The sequence below is a fragment of the Oncorhynchus mykiss genome, chromosome 5, assembly GCF_057628025.1.
Source record: "Oncorhynchus mykiss isolate SJ-2025 chromosome 5, ASM5762802v1, whole genome shotgun sequence".
Taxonomy (NCBI): Eukaryota; Metazoa; Chordata; class Actinopteri; order Salmoniformes; family Salmonidae; genus Oncorhynchus; species Oncorhynchus mykiss.
Window position 1 is genome coordinate 33,196,711 of NC_143026.1, and position 22,901 is coordinate 33,219,611.

The 22,901-nt window shown below is 40.8% G+C and overlaps 1 protein-coding gene across 9 annotated transcripts in view; it reads left to right on the forward strand.

Annotated features, from left to right (window-relative positions):
• The window catches only part of LOC110523629 (colorectal mutant cancer protein), a 124,638-nt gene that overhangs the window by 51,798 nt on the left and 49,939 nt on the right, over positions 1-22,901 (forward strand). For all 9 annotated transcript variants that reach the window (XM_036977296.2, XM_036977297.2, XM_036977298.2 and 6 more), the window contains 3 exons: positions 5,234-5,347; positions 14,755-14,897; positions 19,210-19,352. In XM_036977296.2, the coding sequence (XP_036833191.1) occupies positions 5,234-5,347; positions 14,755-14,897; positions 19,210-19,352 (400 nt within the window). The remainder of the gene's footprint in view (positions 1-5,233; positions 5,348-14,754; positions 14,898-19,209; positions 19,353-22,901) is intronic.

The window sequence follows — 22,901 nt, forward strand, 5'->3', positions numbered from 1 at the left end:
TAAGCATCCCCCAGCCACATCTAGCTAAGTGGATGGGTCACTGTTGTCTAGACATGTACACATGTTCATAAAATACAGTTAAGGGTCGTTATCAGCCCCAGACACACCTGGCTAATTTGATGGGTCATGTGATCATCTGGCCGAAGTGGATTCTTTTTTTGTTTAGACATGTACATTTTGTCTAACACTAAACATACAATAATACATACAACATATAAGGAAGGCATCTTATATTTAGTTGTTTTATCATTTGATTATGCTATATTTAGAAAGCATATGTCATTTCATGCCTTATTCATCCAGTTCTGTTGAATAGGAAATACATTATATCAAATATTTCATATTTTCATATTGTCCTCAATTGTGATTTATAACAATGTTTTACCAGAAAGGTGAGTTTGAACCTTTCTTGAGGTACGCAGCCTTTCTAGTTGTTGTTTATGGCCCTCTCATGATAAATAATTACTTTTGGATTACGTAGATTACATTTTCGATTACATTTAGTTACATTTAACAGGTTTTAAGGTTTGTGTGTAAGGTTGACATGGCAGTGATGGAGGTGTTAGAGGATTGCCCTCCGTCGGAAAAGAAGAACTATGAATTCCCGGGAGTGGAATCTGTAGAACGGCCCTCTCCTCCCCAACCCCTCAAATAGATAATGGAAGTGCATCATGGAGCTCTAATTAATATCATTTTACCCATGAGATAGGCCTAACTCCCCCCAGAGCCTGAAATGGGCCCTAGCTGTTTGTGTGTGTGTGTGTGTGTGTGTGTGTGTGAGAGAGAGAGTGTGTGAGGGAGAGATAGGAGAGAGGGCTAAGAACCTTCCCAGGCAGAACTCAGTAAACACATCAGTGCCAGCTTGTCGCCTCAGACTGCAAGGGTCACTTGTCTGCCAGAAAAATTATATTAAATGGCACACACAAACACCCACACACTGAAGGCCAGGTCAGCCAATCATTGAGAGCTAAATATCAGGTCAGAGGAAAACTCAAAACATTTATTTAGGAGGAATTATGTAATTAACTCCAAGCCTCTTAGAAATAATAGTGCAGAGAGAGCAAAACATTGGCCTGTATGATTACTACTACTCATGATTTGTGGCCACGGAACTAGCTTTGATCATAACTACTCAGGCAAATTATGTAGGCAACAAGACTTGTCTTTTGGCACCAAATAATTACTGTTAGTGCTGAGCAATTAGTGCTTTATGAGGTTGGATGGATTATTAAACAACATCACAGATTTAGTTTTCGATAAAAAATGTAGGACACTAAATGCGCTATGCATTATGTGGGTTGAATGCTGTAACAACTCTTATTGAACTGCACTGTTGGTTAAGGGCTTGTAAGTAAGCATTTCACGGTAAGGTCTACACTTGTTGCATTCGGCAGAAGTGACAGATAAAGTTTGATTTGAAAACAGAATAAAACAATACAATTCCCTTGATGGTAGTGACTGCCCATTACTGCTTATCACTTATTAATCATAATTTATTCACATGACTTTACTTTAATGAAATATTTCAGTTGCTGTGTATATATTACATTTTGTTTTATTTAATTACATTATTATTTCCTTCCAAGTCATCTCATCTCTCTATTGCTGCTGCCTATGCGGTCTGACAACATTTTTATTTTAGTTGATCTTCAAAGTAAATGGCATACTTTTATGACTGCTTGAATGTATTTTTTGGGTAGAGATACTTTGTGAAGAAAATATCACCCGTTCTACTCTCTTCTCTCTGTCTCCTTGTCTGTTTCACACAAACTGGACAACTAGGAGCGCAATGGATTATTGTTATTGTAGTTAATTACCATAATTTATGCGCTAAACTATGTAGAATATTGGCCTGTTGGAAACTACAACTCCCTACTACATCACACAGTTCGTGCTTGATCTGATTTATCTCTTGAGAAACTGAGCATCGAGAGAGAGAAAAATAACTAAACTAAATGGAATTCAAATAATTGAACCGATGTTGGTGAAATAGTTGTTTCAAAACTGAAAATTACAGACATTTCGGTTAATCCCTCAGCACTAACTACTGCATTCAATAACTCCATTTGAAGAACTGTCATTGAAATAGAGCAGTGGTCCCCAAACTTTTCTGAGCTGAGAGCATACATTGAAATAATGTGCTTTCTTTATTTTACTGGACTGATTCTGCTTGCATCTGATGGTCATTCTCTGCGGAGGGAGAGCATCAGAGGTTCTGCCTCTCACAGTCAGACCGTCCCTCAGCTCTCACCCCTCTGCAGATACTGAGCAAAAAGGGGACACCGTCTTTGAGCTGATGGCAAAACACCACATTATTTCTGCCTTATGCATTCATGTTGTTAGTCCTATGACCAGAGAAAGTGAAATATTCCTCGATATTAAAAAAACACATCCGCTAACAATAACAACACAATCCTATCGCTACAATTTGCTACTCATTCATTGAAGCTGCAGTGCTGGTTGCAGCGCAAGTGGAAGAGAGAATATCATGCTTTATAAAAGTATTGAATTAAGTGTTGACAGTGCTGAATAAAAACATGAACTCACTCATAACAGGACCTCTTGCTGTATTTGTTGAAAGTCTCTCTCTAGTCATGGTTTTAGACTTTTTGAAATCAAAGTATCAACTTTTCTGCACACTCCAGCAAACTGCAGGCAGACATGGTGATCTGAGCAATCCGATTGGCTAGCGGTAGGCCAATGGGTTCACTTGATTTGCTCTCCGGGCATGCAGAGTGGGCGTAGTTTTTACCCTGAGACACATAAAATGGTTCAAAATGGGAACACTTCGCCTACCCAGGGCACAAGGCAGCTGAAATAAGTGCACCTACTGCCAACAGCGTGAGACAGAAAAAATAAGGAATGCAAGGCTTTATCTTTGTTTTTATATCATTGTTTCGCGATCAACTTGGAATGACTTGGACCAGTCGATCGCAATCAACCATTTGATGACCATTGAAATAGAGTAAGAAGGTCAAGGCTACCCAGTCCTTTTCTCTCCTCATGGTGAATACCCAACACTGAGATCAAGGGTCGTGCTTGTGTACTGTATGGGGTCACTAATTACCTCTACTTCATACCTCTGCTGGCCTGCATTTCTGTCTGTCTTTCGTGTCATTTCCTCTTTCCACCGCTGATCTCTCTCCCGACTCTTATAGATTTTTTCCCCCAGGGTTCAGTGGTTTTGGATGCTCTTCTGATTGGATGTGGACCACGGGTTAGTTCTGGTGGTTGGCCCCTCCAGTTGAGTGAATGATGAAGATGACTGTTTAAACGATACATTGATTTATGTCATTGTCTCACTCATGTACTTATCGTGCAAGCCCTTTCATACAAACTACAGTGTTTTATTTAAATATATATAATGGCCAATGCTGTGTATCTAATACCGAATTGATTTAGATTATACATTTTGTGAACAGTCACATAGCAATGTGCTTGCAGGTGCAAAGAGGCTCACTGTTCAGTATCAGGAGAAGATGTTTTACTATCCACTTCACCTGGATCTTCCCCACTGGATCTTCCCCACTGGATCTTCCCCACTGGATCTTCCCCACTGGATCTTCCCTACTGGATCTTCCCTACTGGATCTTCCCCACTGTATCTTCCCCACTGGATCTTCCCCACTGTATCTTCCCTACTGGATCTTCCCTACTGGATCTTCCCCACTGGATCTTCCCCACTGGATCTTCCCTCTATCTATGAAAAAAGGCCTTTAATAAACATCCCTTATTTGAAATGCTCCCTCCATCTCTCTCTCTGCTTGAGTGTTAAATGGTCCATTTGGAACAGTAGGTGAACCTTGTGGTCCATCTCTCTGATGTTTCCGGGTTTTTTTCACTTCCTGAGAGGATTCATTCAAAGCATTTATTCCGCTCAGGGCTCATCAGAGACGGCAGAGGAAACACACTATCGCTGGTTAATTCATTCAAATCGCTGCCGACGCAGCAATGTTCTATCCATAGTTATGGTGTTAAGAGTCCGTGTGTATGGAGTTCTTTGTATAGAGAAAATGCAGGTCAAGTGTGGGAAAAAAGATTCACCTTGAAGTTGTGTAAATGAATAACACTTTCCTTTTGTGCAACTGACTTTTCACCAAATATCTACTATTCAGGAGTTATTGTCAAAAGTACTGAGTCCAAAATATTCACCGTTTAATTATTGTAAGCCTGTTCTTTGAGTAGCCCTTTTGCTAAATAGTAGGTAGACACACACTTGGTGGGTCGCGGACAATTCTTACTGCCTTTTGGCTTGTGCTGATTGTGCTGTGGTCACTCGTTAGGCTTACAACATTGCTTTGTCTAGAGGTCCACAAGATAATTTGTTTTAGTTTGATATCCAAAAAATGTTGGAACCACTAGGCTATACTGCAAACTCAAGCAGTGAAAATACATCTTCAGGGGCTGGTTTGAGTTAGGTTAGCAGTAGAGGCTAATTGAAGAATCAGGATTGGATATATTTGGAAGTTGGTCTTTCTTCCCTTGAAAACCAAGTCAGCTCCCCTGTCTCGTTTGGAAAGGACTCTCCTTGCAGCTTAGTGGCATGCAGTCCCATGTGATGTGTCTGGACTTGGTCTCTGCTTAGTCACAACAGCTTTAGTTCCTCTGAGCGTTAAGCCTCCCCACTGCATGGCGAAACAGAAAGCTTGTCGCAGAGAAGATAGCACTCTTTTTCTTATCCCGCCTTTCCTAGAGTTTTCTGTTCTTCTGTTGCTATATGCTGAGTTAAGGGGTAAGAGCAGAGTTTCTGAATGCCCCTTGGCTTATATTTAGTTTGAGAGACTTTTCCATTGATATGAGAAAGCATGACTGTGCTGTTTAAAAAAAGAAGTTTAAGCCAAGGTAGTCCTCTCCTCTGTAACTAACTTAACCTGTACCATTTTAAAAACTTGGTCATGTTTTTTTTTAAATGGAAGTTGCCTTTGGTATTAGGAAAGCATAGGGCTTAAAGCATGACTGTGAGCAGGTTACCTGACTAGAGGAGTGTGTATAGGACATTTGTGATCCCTCAGATAGTTGAACAGGCGTGTGTGTGTGAGACACCTCAGCCCACCCAAGTGACAAGTCTGCGTGATCCACATGCTAGTGTTAGCACTCTCTGTTCTGCTTTGGGCTTCAACCCTTCCCTAGAGTGTCTATGTGTGAGGACAAAGAAGTGCGTGTGCTCTGTACTCACTGAATCTGTTGTAACTTGGTGTGTGTTATGGTTGTAACACTCTCCCCTCTCTCTTTAGCTCCACCTGGCAGCCCTGGCCTCATTGAAGGGGGACGTGGTGGAGCTGAACAAGCGGCTGGTGCAGACGGAGAGAGAGCGAGAGATGCTGGAGAAGAGACTGGCCAAAGCACAGGTACTCTACTCTATTGGGCCGTAGACAAATACTCAGTTTATTAGGTACACCACCTCGTTCACAAAAATGGATCGCTCCTACAGACAGTGAATCAGGTGGCCGTGGCTTGCTATATAAAGCAGGTAGACAGGCATCAAGACATTCAGTTACTGTTCAATTGAACGTTAGGATGGGAAAAACAAGTGACCTAAGTGACTCTGAGCATTGCACCAACAATTATACCATGCTCAGAGTTGCTTAGGTCACTTGTTTTTCCCATTCCAGTACCTCAGAAAGGGCCGGCCAATTGGGCTTTTCACACACGACAATGTCTAGGGTTTATCGAGAATGGTGCGACATACAAAAAACATCCAACATGAATGGCAAGAATCGTGGCAAGCGGGACACAAACAGGCAAATAACGGTGCGGTACAACAGTGGTGTAGAACAGCATCTTGGAATGCACAACTCGTCTATCTTTGTCACGGATGGGTTTTTGCAGCAGGTGAACACCCCGGGTTCCACTGATATCAGCTAAAAACAAGAACAAGCAGCTCCAGTGGGCATGCGATCACCAACACTGGACAATTGAGGAGTTGAAAAACATTGCTTGGTCCTGACGAATAGACTGGTCATTAGAAACACATGTCGATTTCAGAATTTTGAGAAGGTTCTGAGGATGTGGATATACAGTGGGGCAAAAAAGTAGTCCTGGTCCTTTGCAGAAAAACAGCCCCAAAGCATGATGTTTCCACCCCCATGCTTCACAGTAGGTATGGTGTTCTTTGGATGCAACTCAGCATTCTTTGTCCTCCAAACACGACGAGTTGAGTTTTTACCAAAAAGTTATATTTTGGTTTCATCTGACCATATGACATTCTCCCAATCTTCTTCTGGATCATCCAAATGCTCACTAGCAAACTTCAGACGGGCCTGGACATGTACTGTCTGAAGCAGGGGGACACGTCTGGCACTGCAGGATTTGAGTCCCTGGCGGCGTAGTGTGTTACTGATGGTAGGCTTTGTTACCCAGCTCTCGGCAGATCATTCACTAGGTCCCCCCCCGTGTGGTTCTGGGATTTTTGCTCACCGTTCTTGTGATCATTTTGACCCCACGGGGTGAGATCTTGCGTGGAGCCCCAGATCGAGGGAGATTATCATTGGTCTTGTATGTCTTCCATTTCCTAATAATTGCTCCCACAGTTGATTTCTTCAAACCAAGCTGCTTACCTATTGCAGATTTAGTCTTCCCAGCCTGGTGCAGGCCTACAATTTTGTTTCTGGTGTCCTTTGACAGCTTTTTGGTCTTGGCCATAGTGGAGTTTGGAGTGTGACTGTTTGAGGTTGTGGACAGGTGTCTTTTATACTGATAACAAGTTCAAACAGGTGCCATTAATACAGATAATGAGTGGAGGACAGAGGAGCCTCTTAAAGAAGAAGTTACAGGTCTGTGAGAGCCAGAAATCTTGCTTGTTACCTACAAACCAAATACTTATTTTCCACCATAATTTGCAAATAAATTAATAAAAAATCCTACAATGTGATTTTCTGGATTTTTTTTCTCATTTTGTCTGTCATAGTTGAAGTGTACCTATGATGAGAATTACAGGCCTCTCTCGTCTTTTTAAGTGGGAGAACTTGCACAATTGGTGGCTGACTAAATACTTTTTTGCCCCACTGTATGCTGTTCTCGGTGCTCACCCCAAAAATACAACAATTATGGCACAGCACTGGGCTCCAACTCACGGCGCTTAGACCAGTTCACAATTGTCTATCAAGCAAGGAGACTACTTGAAGATACGAAATGGAAACAACAGATTTGATTTGATTTAGTTTTATGCTTTGCCGAAACCATAGCCCTAACCTTAACCACTCAGAATTAATACCTAACTTAACTTTTTGAGTTGTTTCTGTTTTAACCATGTAACCATGTGGAATTAACACTGTAACCATGTGAAATTAACACTAACCATGTGAAATTAACCCTGTAACCATGTAGAATTAACACTAACCATGTGAAATTAACCCTGTAACCATGTGGAATTAACACTAACCATGTGATATTAACCCTGTAACCATGTGGAATTAACACTAACCATGTGATATTAACCAGGTAACCATGTGGAATTAACACTAACCATGTGATATTAACCAGGTAACCATGTGGAATTAACACTAACCATGTGATATTAACCCTGTAACCATGTGGAATTAACACTAACCATGTGATATTAACCAGGTAACCATGTGGAATTAACCAGGTAACCATGTGGAATTAACCAGGTAACCATGTGGAATTAACCAGGTAACCATGTGGAATTAACCAGGTAACCATGTGATATTAACCAGGTAACCATGTGGAATTAACACTAACCATGTGATATTAACCAGGTAACCATGTGGAATTAACACTAACCATGTGATATTAACCAGGTAACCATGTGGAATTAACACTAACCATGTGATATTAACCAGGTAACCATGTGGAATTAACACTAACCATGTGATATTAACCAGGTAACCATGTGGAATTAACACTAACCATGTGATATTAACCAGGTAACCATGTGGAATTAACACTAACCATGTGATATTAACCAGGTAACCATGTGGAATTAACACTAACCATGTGATATTAACCAGGTAACCATGTGGAATTAACACTAACCATGTGATATTAACCAGGTAACCATGTGGAATTAACACTAACCATGTGATATTAACCAGGTAACCATGTGGAATTAACACTAACCATGTGATATTAACCAGGTAACCATGTGGAATTAACACTAACCATGTGATATTAACCAGGTAACCATGTGGAATTAACACTAACCATGTGATATTAACCAGGTAACCATGTGGAATTAACACTAACCATGTGATATTAACCAGGTAACCATGTGGAATTAACACTAACCATGTGGAATTAACCAGGTAACCATGTGGAATTAACACTAACCATGTGATATTAACCAGGTAACCATGTGGAATTAACACTAACCATGTGATATTAACCCTGTAACCATGTGGAATTAACACTAACCATGTGATATTAACCAGGTAACCATGTGGAATTAACACTAACCATGTGATATTAACCAGGTAACCATGTGGAATTAACACTAACCATGTGATATTAACCAGGTAACCATGTGGAATTAACACTAACCATGTGATATTAACCAGGTAACCATGTGGAATTAACACTAACCATGTGATATTAACCAGGTAACCATGTGGAATTAACACTAACCATGTGATATTAACCCTGTAACCATGTGGAATTAACACTAACCATGTGATATTAACCAGGTAACCATGTGGAATTAACACTAACCATCTGATATTAACCCTGTAACCATGTGGAATTAACACTAACCATGTGATATTAACCAGGTAACCATGTGGAATTAACACTAACCATGTGATATTAACCAGGTAACCATGTGGAATTAACACTAACCATGTGATATTAACCAGGTAACCATGTGGAATTAACACTAACCATGTGATATTAACCAGGTAACCATGTGGAATTAACACTAACCATGTGATATTAACCCTGTAACCATGTGGAATTAACACTAACCATGTGATATTAACCAGGTAACCATGTGGAATTAACACTAACCATGTGATATTAACCAGGTAACCATGTGGAATTAACACTAACCATGTGATATTAACCAGGTAACCATGTGGAATTAACACTAACCATGTGAAATTAACCAGGTAACCATGTGGAATTAACACTAACCATGTGATATTAACCAGGTAACCATGTGGAATTAACACTAACCATGTGATATTAACCAGGTAACCATGTGGAATTAACACTAACCATGTGATATTAACCAGGTAACCATGTGGAATTAACACTAACCATGTGATATTAACCAGGTAACCATGTGGAATTAACACTAACCATGTGATATTAACCAGGTAACCATGTGGAATTAACACTAACCATGTGATATTAACCAGGTAACCATGTGGAATTAACCCTAACCATGTGATATTAACCAGGTAACCATGTGGAATTAACACTAACCATGTGATATTAACCAGGTAACCATGTGGAATTAACACTAACCATGTGATATTAACCCTGTAACCATGTGGAATTAACACTAACCATGTGATATTAACCAGGTAACCATGTGGAATTAACCAGGTAACCATGTGGAATTAACCAGGTAACCATGTGGAATTAACCAGGTAACCATGTGGAATTAACACTAACCATGTGATATTAACCAGGTAACCATGTGGAATTAACACTAACCATGTGATATTAACCAGGTAACCATGTGGAATTAACACTAACCATGTGATATTAACCAGGTAACCATGTGGAATTAACACTAACCATGTGATATTAACCAGGTAACCATGTGGAATTAACACTAACCATGTGATATTAACCAGGTAACCATGTGGAATTAACACTAACCATGTGATATTAACCAGGTAACCATGTGGAATTAACACTAACCATGTCATATTAACCCTGTAACCATGTGGAATTAACACTAACCATGTGATATTAACCAGGTAACCATGTGGAATTAACACTAACCATGTGATATTAACCAGGTAACCATGTGGAATTAACACTAACCATGTGATATTAACCAGGTAACCATGTGGAATTAACACTAACCATGTGATATTAACCAGGTAACCATGTGGAATTAACACTAACCATGTGATATTAACCCTGTAACCATGTGGAATTAACACTAACCATGTGATATTAACCAGGTAACCATGTGGAATTAACACTAACCATGTGATATTAACCAGGTAACCATGTGGAATTAATGGGTCCAAAATCAACGTTCATCCAATTACATCAAATCCCAAAGTGAAGTTAAAAGATCAAGTTGCTGACGAATCCCGGTTCCTGTTGTGTCATGGTGATTGCAGAGTCAGGATTTGGTGTAAGCAGCATGAGTCCATTGCCCCATCCTGCCTAGTGTCAACGGTACAGGCTGGTGGTGGTGGTGTAATGGTGTGGGAAATGTTTTCCTGGCACACGTTAGGTCCCTTGATACCAATTGAGCAACGTTTACATTCCCCAAATGTTGTTCTGGAGGCAAAGGAGGGTCTGAACCGGTACTAGATGGGTGTACCTAATAAACTGGGCACTGAATGTATATTCACATAGACTCATGTTCATCATTGTATTGGACACTCAGCTAAGCTACCCATTCAAAGTACCATTCCCAGAACATTGGTGTAATGCAGTGGTTACTGCCACCACTCCATTTATAAATTACAAATCTTAATAATAATTCTGTCTACAAGCCAGCTGCAGTGGATCTCTCATGACCCATAATTGGAAAAAACACTGTAAATAGTTCCTCTTTTCTGCACCTGAGGATTAGACCTCTGGTATGGAAACTTTCTTTTATAGGGTTATCTTTGCATAATAACTCAAACTGCTAAATAATGTTTTATTTGTTTAACCTTTATTTAACTAGGCAAGTCAGTTAAGAACAAATTATTATTTACAATGAAGGCCTACCCCGGCCAAACCCTCCCCTAACTCGAACGACGCTGGGACAATTGTGTGCCATCAAATGGGATCCCGATCATGGCCGGTTGTGATACAGCCTGGGATCAAACCCGGGTCTGTCGTGACGCCTCTTGCGATGCAGTGCCATAGACCGCTGCGCCACTCGGTCCCCCAATGATGGATATTAAAGAACTACAGTAGAAATCTGAACTGGCTTCACATGAGTGAGATTTATTTAGTTTTTTGAAGAATATCCTGGAATAGCTGACATTGCACACAGGCATTTGAATTGAATGGCTCATCTATTACAATGCGTCTGGATATCCTCCCCTCTTCCCCCAAAACACCCAGTCCATATGCTCCAATCAGAGTACATAGAGAAGAGGTGCAGAATGCTGATAATTTTTTTGTCGTCACTATCATCCTAGCATGCTCGAAATTACCTACTTTCTTTTCAGCTGTCGGTTATCACCTTCCCATAACATTACATTGTCTTCAGTGTAATGTTATTGTCCCAGTGACAGTGATTCTCTGTGACCTTGGGTGTGTATTAGAGGAGTAGGAGGATTTAATTCCAGCTCTGGTTCTCTGGATACCTGCTCTCATAAAGTGATGAGAGACTGGAAGCTTTACTTTTTTAAATAAAGAGCAAATAGATTTTGGGATTATTTGGCATGAAGCAACACACCCCATATGTCACTGGAACCAGGAACGTCAGTAATCATGCCAACTGCTCAGCTTCGATCTGCTTTGTAGTTTTCCCGGTCCCAGTGTTTGGCACGGTCTCTCTCAGAGGATGGCGTTTTGGGCTTGCTTGGTGTGTGCGAGAACGAGAAAGGGGGAGAATGCTTGTTTATGGAGAGAATTATTGGGTGTTTATGCATTTGTGTAATGGAGCGAGTGTGATAGAGGGAGAGAAATAGAGAGACAGATTGTGTGAGTACCTGTTCTATAAATGCCCTGGCCCCTTTCCCTCTGGACCTAGAAACAGACGCTGCTTCAAAGAGCTGTGGAATACCTCTGGTGGCAGCTGAATCAGCTATGGGTATTTACCTAGTGGCGGCGGCTGTAAACAATATCTGGTACTATTATTTGTGTCAAATATTAATGCTGGAAACATTAGTTTTTTATTCTAGTTTCCCATCAGTTCCACTGGAGTTAGATGAAGAGGGATAGACCATTCATTTTAAGATAAAGAAATGGCTTGGAATATACTTGCACTTGCCATTGTTGTTAGATTCCATTGTGATTAGGGTTGGGCGGTATCACCATTTTCTTATCGTCATTACTGTCCTTCTCGCATCCCGGTTTAGTATATAAGGGTCGCCAAAAAGCATCTGGGTGTCTATTACCAGAATGCTAACAAAATTAGAACAAGTAATAACGAATTTCCATGGAAGCTGCTAGCTAAATATGCTAATGAGCACAAACGTAAATAAACTAATTGCAAAGACTGGCAGTCCAGCTCATAAAGTTATACATATATAGGTAGGAGCTACCGAATGTCATTTTTGGTGAGTTTGGACATTTACAAGCGAATGTGAATGAGAGACAGAGGAGAAAAAAACGCAAGGAAATCAAGATAGCAGTGGCAGCTGTACAGATTTCTCAAACTCTGCAGAAAGCTTAACACTCTGATGCCCCGTCTCAAGATGAACTTTAAGCAAAACATTAGGAAATGTAGCTGGCTACATTCTTTCTATGATAATCATTAGAAATATGGCCATGTATTGTTTTTCAGTGTGAGCTCATGTACTTTTTTGGCTGCCAGACAAATAGCGTTGCACTTCTGTTGTCATCTGCTGAAAATGAAGCTATTTTCTGCCGAATGTGCTGCACAAATGTTTTCTGTGAAGGAAAACTATAGTTGCATGTCCCTGATCACTCTATTGAAGCAACAAAAAAACACTGTTGGCTCTATGCGACCCTTGTTGATTGTTATTTACAAATCAACACACTGTGTGACATGACAATGGCTGACTGGAAGCTGCTCTTTGTCACTGCAGCTCTCCCTGGGGCAAGGGAGCTAAACCACTCAGCTCTTCTAATTGTCACCGCTGGCCAGTTGACTGGTGGACTCCTGACTCAACACATAGGATAACACACAGACACATTGGGGCTCTGTCTCTGCGTGGGGACTCTGATGGCTGTGTCAGCCTGAGGCTCATATCTCGTCACCTGAACCCCTGACCTTTCATACACAGATGTTTTTGTTTAGGGTGAAGTATACCCCTGACTCCTGACTACCCGATCTATTGACCTATGACTCCCACTCTCAGAATCCCGGGGCTGAGACTTATTCAATGGGGCTCTAGTTTCGAAGGTCGCAGAACGATTCCACACGACCTCATGTTTCTCATGACAGAGGTTTGTCTTTTCATCATGTAATTCTATGACATGTTTCACATTCTTTTGGCAGTGTAATGTCTGTATACAAAAACATAGGAATTATTTTCATGACGTTAAACCTTTGTGAATAAGTCCATAGTACTTGTATGGGACCGCTTCAAATCAAATAAAAGTCTATTTGTCACATGCTTCGAATACAACCTTACTGTGAAACTCTTACTTACAAGCCCTTAACCAACAATACACTTTTAAGAAAATACCTATCAAAAAAAAAGTTACAAATAAAATAACAAATAATTAAAGAGCAGCAGTAAAATAACAATAGCGGGGGTACCGGTACAGAGTCAATGTGCAGGGGCACCAGTTAGTCGAGGTAATTGAGGTAATATGTACATGTAGGTAGAGTTATTAAAGTGACTATGCATAGATAATAACAGAGAGTAGCAGCGATGTAAAAGAGGGGGTGAAATGCAAATAGTCTGGGTAGCCATTTGATTAGATGTTCAGGAGTCTTATGGCTTGTGGGTAGAAGCTGTTAAGAAGCCTCTTGGACCTAGACCTAGCGCTCCGGTACCGCTTCCCGTGCGGTAGCAGGGAGAACAGTTTAATGACTATGGTGGCTGGAGTCTTGGACAATTTTTAGGGCCTTCCTTTTCAGTCTTTTCAGTCTCCTGAGGGGGAATAGGTTTTGTCGTGCCCTCTTCTTATCTGTCTTGGTGTGCTTGGACCATGCTAGTTTGTTGGTCATGTGGACACCAAGGAACTTGAAGCTCTCAACCTGCTCCACTGCAGCCCTGTAGTCCACAATCGTCTCCTTTGTCTTGTAGTGGTTTTAGTGCTTGATTAATGTAAAATTGTATAAAGCACTAGGCAGACCCCTCTTTGTCTGTCTTTGTTTTATTTTCATGTTCAACCTCCGACGCAGGCCAGGAAAGGTCATTCTGAGGTCATTCTAGGAAGCATAGTATGACACACGCTCAAGCCAGATCTCTCACACACACACTCACTCTCACACACACACACACACACACACACACCTCTTCTCCCCCTTCACTTGTAATATAGCTGAGTGGAAAGCCGATACCCTTCCCTCTCTCCCAGCCTCTGAGCTCCATGTAGACAATCCCCAGAAAAGCCCTTAGGCCTGACCTTGTACACAACGGTGCAGTGTGTGTGTGTGTGTGTGTGTGTGTGCGTGCGTGCGTGCATGCATTTGTACGCCAGAGACAAAAATCTGGCAACCCAGCAGAGAATTTCCTCTGGATTTATTCCCATTCCAAATTACACGCGACTGTGTAGAAAGATACCTTTTGTTGAAATGCCATTCTCCACACTCCACGCATTGAATGGGCGTCATTGTTATGGGTTTTGAATGGTGGCTTTTTACAGTAACATGATTCAATCTCTAAATTGTGATGTCAGTTAAGAAATGTTAGATGTTTTTAGATTGCATTCCTTTCAAAATTCCCAAATAACAGAATAGGTCGCCTCTCAGATATCAAGGCATTAGCTCAGTGGGATAACACGGTTAATGTGTATGCGTGTGTTTTGCCAGTGTGAGCAGTCCTATCTGATGCGGGAGCATGAGGACGTTCAGGAGCGGACCACCCTACGATACGAGGAGAGGATCACAGAGCTGCACAGCATCATCGCTGAGCTCAACAAGAAGATAGACGTGCTACAGGGCTCTACCATCAGGTGGGTGGTAGACACAAATGCACACTCACACACACAAGCAGACACATACATGCGCACATAGGGTATGCAGGCTAGGGTTGGGCGATATGGCCTAAAAATCATATCTCTATTTTTTTCAAACTTAAGGGCAGTTCAATTAAAAAGTATATATATTTTTTCTCTAAATAAGCTTTGTTGTACGTTTAAAGGTCAAATACACTGTATTTCAAAGAGTCAGCAATAATCTAATGAATTCAGGGCTTGTGAAATTATACCTAGGCTAAATATAAGCCTTCCACATTCATAAGACCAACTAATAATTCAATGTTATTAAAATAGTTTAACCTGTTTTTTTGTTGTTGCAATAATCACTCATCTGGCTTTCACGTCTGTCTATGAAAATGCCCTATTTTGTTACCAATTTAACTAGAACCATGCGTAATGCACATTCACAAGTAATGACTAACTTATTGTAGCAGGTATTATAGAAAATTAGCACAGGTCTCATAAACAATCTCTCAAGCCTAACGTGCCAGTGAGTAGCCAGCTAATCTGTATATTTCAAGTTTAGCCAACTTGGATCTATGTGTTAGCTAACAAGTTAGAACAGTTGAATTGTTATGAACACACTCTTCTGTCCATCTCCAACTGTTTGAACACCATGCTAGCCTGTCCACTTTGTTCAGATGTTAAAATCAAGTGGCCTGCCTTATTTCTCAGACTGAGAATGAGTTGCCAATTCCTTATCTAAGTGTGTTTTATGCTTATTGCACATTTAAAAACACAGACCAGACAGCTAGTATAACAGTCTTTAGCTAAAATGCTGCTTGCGATATGTGGTACCCCAATGCTGCGCACGACAAACTGAGCATTCATTTTCCAGAATCAATGTTCATTGATACTCTCGTTTTAGTAGTCTGCTCTGCACGCAACTACATGAGTAGTTGAGACTTAAAAATGGTATCGTTAGAAAAGGTAACTTCTCTATTACAGTAAAATAATGTCTCAATGTGTTTCGGTGTCCATGTGGACCAAACCTCAAACGCAAATAGCGAGTTGAAACTGCTTGTCAGAAAGCTTGTCAGAACTCTCAACTTTGTTAATGTGAGGGGGGGACTGTGTGTGTGTGTGTGTGTGTGTGTGTGTGTGTGTGTGTGTGTGTGTGTGTGTGTGTGTGTGTGTGTGTGTGTGAACCATAGAGGAAGAGGTGAAGTGAGAGGTTTCACTCTGGTTAAAATCTGTCCAAAATAAGGCCAATGGGTTTATGTTGGACCTAAGCTTTTTGCCTGCCTACCCGCCTTTGGGACAGCGACTTCCATTGTTAGGGCGGAGACCTGCAACACGGATCTCTGGTGTAAATGGGATGGTGCACAGAGGAGCAAAGAGACGAGACCAAATATACAACATGAGAACAAGCGGACATAAACGCTCAAAATAACAGGCATTTGGAATATTGTGCAAAAACATATACATTCAAATTAATCAAATGAATTGAATATATCGCCCAGCCCTAATGCAACACACACACACACACCACCTCTGCTCTCAATCCCCTTAGGTACCCTAATGCAACACACACACACACCACCTCCGCCCTCAATTCCCTTAGGTACCCTAAAGGTGCCTCCCTTTGATTGGAATCCCTTTTTCGTACCCTGTCGTATAACTCTCTTCCTCCGTTGTTTACTTACTGTAGTGAAATCAAAATGGCAGCATTTGCGTCAGAGGCCTCCTAAATGTTTGTTTTCCTAGCTCAAGTGCCCTCTCCAGCCCTCTCCATAGGTGCTCAGCACACCGGAACAAACTCCTCTGACATAACAGGCATGGTTTTGAGTGCTAAGCAGGAACATTAACCAAACAATTCATTAGAAGGAACTCAAGCATGGCAATCCCCCAAAATTCCTCCATCTCCAAAATGTGTACTGGTTTTTGATTAGGTTCATTATAAAGTCTGTTTTCTTTCATGCTCTGGTCATTTGTGTGTGTATGTGTTTGCATAAACTGTGCCATACCAATTCAGTGTATCCTGCGACATGAACAGAACAGCACATAAGTCTGTGAGTCAGTACTTTCTATTTGCCGACCTTGTGAGAACTCTGCGACGTGAATTTACTGCCTGGCTATTTATTTCACAGATGTACAATAAAGATTGTATCAAATCAATGAAATGCAGTCAAACGACCCTATAATTCAGATCTACTGCCAGGACTTGACATATCAATGTTTGGTGGTAGCAGCAGTGAGGTTGTCTGTGTAGTACTACTTTCACCAATAGAGTTTATTATTTCAATATCACATGCATACGGAATATTCACATAGTCCTATATGCTTGTGCATATATTTAAATACTAATGCCGAGAAGTTCATCTGAAGCACGTTCTGTACATATGCGCGCACACACACACATACAGTATTCACACCCCTGATTTATTCCACATTTTGTTGTTTCATCCTGAATTCAAAATTGAAATATATATATTTTTTTTTAAACCCATCAACACACAATACCCCATAATGACAAAGTGAAAGCATGTTTTTAATTTATTGAAAGTGAAATATCAAATTTACAATACAGTAGGTATTCAAACCTCTGAGTCAGTACTTTGTAGGAGCACCTTTTGGCAGCAATTACAGCTGTGATTCTTTCTGGGTAAGTCTCTAAGAGTTCCACACCAGTATTGTGCAACATTTGCCCATTATTCTTTTTTCAATTATTTAAGCTCTGTCAAATTGGTTGTTGATCATTGCTAGACAACCATTTTCTCAGGTCTATGCCATAGATTGAAGTCAAATCTGTAACTCGGCCACTTAGGAACGTAAGCATCTCCAGTGTAGATTTGGCCTTGTGTTTTAGGTTATTGTCCTGCTGAAAGGTGAATTAATCTCCCAGTGTCTGGTGGAAAGCAGACTGAACCAGGTTCTCCTCTAGGTTTTTGCCTGTGCTTAGCTCCATTCCGTTTCTTTTTTTATTTAACAACTTTCAGTCCTTAATGATTACAAGCAGACCTATAACATGATGGAGCCACCACTATGCTTGAAAATATGGTACTCTGAGAGTGGTACTCAGTAATGTGTTGTATTGGATTTGCCCCAAATATAAAACTTTGTATTCAGGACTAAAAGTTATATTCCACTTTTTTTTTGTAGTATTACTTTATTGCCTTGTTTAAAACAGGATGCATGTTTTGGAGTATTTTTATTCTGTACAGGCGTCCTTGTTTTCACTCTGTCAATTAAGTTAGGTATGTGTGGGGTACAGAGATGAGGTAGTCATTCAAAAATGATTTTAACCACTAGTCCATGCAACTTATTATGTGACTTGTTAACCACATTTTTTACTCTAACTTATTTAGGCTTGCCATAACAAAGGGGTTGAATACTTGTTGACTCGAGACATTTCAGATTTTTCAGCATTTTTATTAATATGTAAACATTCCTAAAAACATAATTCTACGTTGACATTATGGGGTATTGTGTGTAGGCCAGTGACACAATCTCAATTGTAATGAATTTTAATCAATTCAAGCTGTAACACAACAAATTATGGAAAGAGTCAAGGGGTGTGAATACTTTCTGAAGGCACTACGTGCGGTATAGGGTCACTCAGCTTGCATTTCACATGGAAAATGTCCATATTTGAAAAGGACAAATTCTCACAACCGGTATATACTGTATGAGAGGTATATATTTCCATATTTAATAATGCATAGCTAATCACATGAAATGGCTGTATATTGCCATTTTACAGATGAACTAATGTTAAGCCTACAGTATATAGGTTGCATCTCAGATGGGTCAAAGAGACATCTAAAGGTTCTCTCAGGTCATTTTTTCCAGATATTAACCATGTTAACTATATTCAAAGCTTTTAGGATTCACGGTTACTGTGTCTGCTATTATTAGATGAATAGCTCATACCCTACAAAACAAAAAGATCTGTAATTTCTTCTTCTAGATTCTGTACACCATCATCTGTTGTGTGTGTGTGTGTGTGTGTGTGTGTGTGTGTGTGTGTGTGTGTGTGTGTGTGTGTGTGTGTGTGTGTGTGTGTGTGTGTGTGTGTGTGTGTGTGTGTGTGTGTGTGTGTGTGTGTGTGTGTGTGTGTGTGTGGTCATGAAAACAACATTGAAGTAAAAAACTGGAACTTGTAAGAATGTCTTATTTTGAAAATATGTGTGAGTCATACCCGTCTTGTTGCCAGATCTGTTTATGCTTTAGCCGATGCCATTTGCCATGACAGCGTTATCCAAGCACAAACATATCTGGCAACAAGGCTACACTCATATCTGTTGGACCTAACTCAGACATAACTTTGTGACCCTCTGTCCCCCAGGGAGGAGGATGAGTTTTCGGAGCTGCGTTCAGAGCTCAGCCACAGCCAGCAGGAGATCAATGAGGACGGACACAGCCTGGACCAGGACGGGGCGTCCGTCTCACTGCCTGAAAACCACTCCACCCTGGTGACCGCCGACATGGGTAAGGAAGGACCCAATGTGCCTGTCCTGCTTGACTGTATATCAAGTTAAAACTTCTTACGGTTGCAATCCCGTTAACGGGATTGATATGACAACAGCCAGTGAAAGTGCAGGGCGCCAAATTCAAAACAACTGAAATCTCATAATTAAAATTCCTCAAACATACATGTACCTTATACCGTTTTGAAGGTAATCTTGTTGTTAATCCCACCACAGTTTCCGATTTCAAATAGGCTTTACAACGAAAGCACCACAAACGATTGTTAGGTCACCACCGACACAGAAAAACACAGCCATTTTTCCAGCCAAAGAGAGGAGTCACAAAAAGCACAAAAAGAGATAAAATTCATCACTAACCTTTGATGATCTTCATCAGATGACACTCATAGGACTTCATGTTACACAATACATGTATGTTTTGTTTGATAAAGTTCGTATTTATATTTGAAAAATCTCATTATGCATTGGCGAGTTACGTTCACTAGTTCCAAAAACATCCAGTGATATTCCAGAGAGCCACATCATTTTACAGAAATACTCATTATAAATGTCGATGAAAATACAATTGTTAGACATGGAAATATAGGTATACCTCTCCTTTGTGCCACCGCTGTATCAGACTTCAAAACAACTTTACGGAAAAAGCAAACCATGCAATAATCTGAGAACAGCACACAGGAAAAAAATATATATCCGCCATGTTGTAGTCAACAGAAATCAGAAATAACATTATAAATATTCCCTTACCTTTGATGATCTTCATCAGAATGTACTCCCAGGAATCCTAGTTCCACAATAAATGTTTGATTTGTTCGATAATGTCCATTATTTATGTCCAAGTAGCTACTTTTGTTAGGGCGTTTAGTACACAAATCCAAACGCTCGTGCAGGTCCAGCCAAATGTTGGACGAAAACTTCAAAAAGTTATATTACAGGTCATAGAAACATTTCAAACTTCATTTCATCCGGCCCCACATCACAGTAGAAGCCTCATTCAAGTTTCTAAAGACGGTTGACATCTAGTGGAAGCCTTAGGAAGTGCAACATAACCAATATCCCACTGTGTATTCAATAGGGGCTGGGTTGAAAATCAACCAACCTCAGATTTCCCACTTCCTGTTTGGATTTCTTCTCAGGTTTTTGCCTGCCATATGAGTTCTGTTATACTCACAGACATCATTCAAACATTTTTAGAAACTTCAGATTGTTTTCTATCCAATACTAATAATAATATGCATATATTAGCAACTGGGACTGAGGAGCAGGCCGTTTACTCTGGGCACCTTTCATCCAAGCTACTCAATACTGCCCCTGCAGCCATAAGAAGTTAAGCTAAACCCATGTACAATCAACTCCTGATAACGGCACGTTACTTAAGTGCAAACTCTGTTTAAGAGCAGTGAAATTCACCCAGACCCGATTGCATTCTTTTGACTTGCTCCAAATATCTTCATACTCCGTTTTAGTGGACACATTCACAACAGTCCCAAGCCATTGCATTGATCAGGAGTTGGTTCTACACAACCAGTATAATTAATGCACATACAAAAGTATGTGGACAACCCTTCAAATTAGTGGATTCTGCTATTTCAGCCACACCCATTGCTGACGTGTATAAAATTGAGCACACAGCCATGCAATCTCAGTAGACAAACATTAGCAGCAGAATGGCCTTACTGAAGAGCTCAGTGTCTTTCCATGTGGCACCGTCGTACAGGTCAGACTTTCCAACAAGTCAGTTAATTTAATTTCTCCCCTGCTAGAGCTATGCTAGAGCTACCCCGGTAACCTGTAAGTGCTGTTTTTGTGAAGTGGAAACAACTAGGAGCAACAACTGCTCAGCCGCGAAGTGGTAGGCCAAGTGCTAAAAATCGTCTGTCCTCGGTTGCAACTCTCATTACCAAGTTCCAAACTGTCTCTGGAAGCAACGTCAGCACAAGAACTGTTCGTCAGGAGCTTCATGAAATGGGTTTCCATGGCCGAGCAGCCGCACGCAAGCCTATGTTCACCATGCACAATGCCAAGCGTCGGCTGGAGTGGTGTAAAGATCGCCGCCATTGGACTCTGGATCAGTGGAAACGAGTACTCTGGAGTGATGAATCACGCTTCACCATCTGCCAGTCCGACTGACGAATCAGGGTTTGGAGGATGCCATGTAGTGTATATACTCTCACTGATCAACTGCTTTGTTCCCTATCTGTGTATGTCCTCCCTTGATGGATGGCCTGTTACAAACCAGTGGCTATAGGGTTGATGGCACACAATACACATTTATAGGCTTCTACAGGAGCAGTTATGTGTGTGTACATGTGTGTCTCTGACAGAGTGAGTGTGTGTGTATGTGTGTGTTTGTGCACTCTCCCACAATGTACAATTGATTCAGCACTCTGCTAAATCAATTTTCCACTGTGGGGGAGTGCACAAACACACTGTTGGGTCTGTAACAGAACAATTTCCCCCAAACAACACTGCACTGCACGGCAGTTCCTTCAAGATGCTATTAATAGTCCCCTCTATCAGTGGTGCTGAGAGCACCCAGCAATCAGTTGTCAACGGTAAAGAGCTTCATCGGTTTTTCTTATTCATCATCCTCAACGTTTAGCAGAGCGCTAGAAGAAAAACATATTTCAATCTTCGCAGTCCTTCGTCCCTGGCTGTAGCCGTGGCAATCTTATCCCCACACGAACAGGATTTCACCAGTCAGGAAATTGTTTAGGAAACAAATTCAAGTTTTGTTCATCTTCACATTCCTTCGCACTGTGCTAATTGCATTTGCATTGTTGGCAGAATCTGCACTTAAGGGGGGCACTTGGGGAAATACATCCGCCACTCTCCACATTTTAATTTCCCACACAATGTACCCAGGCTCTGTTTGGTCTTGGACAATAATAATCATCATCATCTTCATTATTATTTTGGATGCAATATGGAAGCAGATGCTAACCATTGACATGCATGTCTTTGCTGCTTTGCAGGGATTGTAGTAATATGCTAATTGAAATGAGTTTCCGATGAGCTCATTTGATTACCTCTGGAGATAAGAAGTTGAGAGTGAATAGTGAATAGGGAACGGAAGCTCTGAAAGTGATGATGACGCTTTGGTTGGAGCTAGTTACTTGTCTTGCAACCCCAGGGTTGTGGGTTTGATTCCCGCAGGTCTTAACTGTAGGTTAATGTACGGAATGACAATATTGTCATAATATATCATAAAAAAGAGTGGTCCTGTTTGTATCTTCATCACTGTTGTCTTTCTCTCAGATAGTTATGTGGTGTGTGTTGTGCTCTAAGCAGAAGATGTGTGTGATGTGTTTTACTAGCCTGCAGCATTCCTCCAGTCAGCCTCAGGCATTCAGTTAAACCATTAAGCACATGGCCGGTTATTAGTATGTCACTAGTTTTCTTTCTTTCTTTTATTTGACCTTTATTAAACTAGGCAAGTGTCACACCCTGACCATAGTTTACTTTGTATATTTCTATGTTGTGGTTGGTCAGGGTGTGATCTGAGTGGGCATTCTATGTTACATGTCTAGTTTGTCTAGTTCTATGTTCG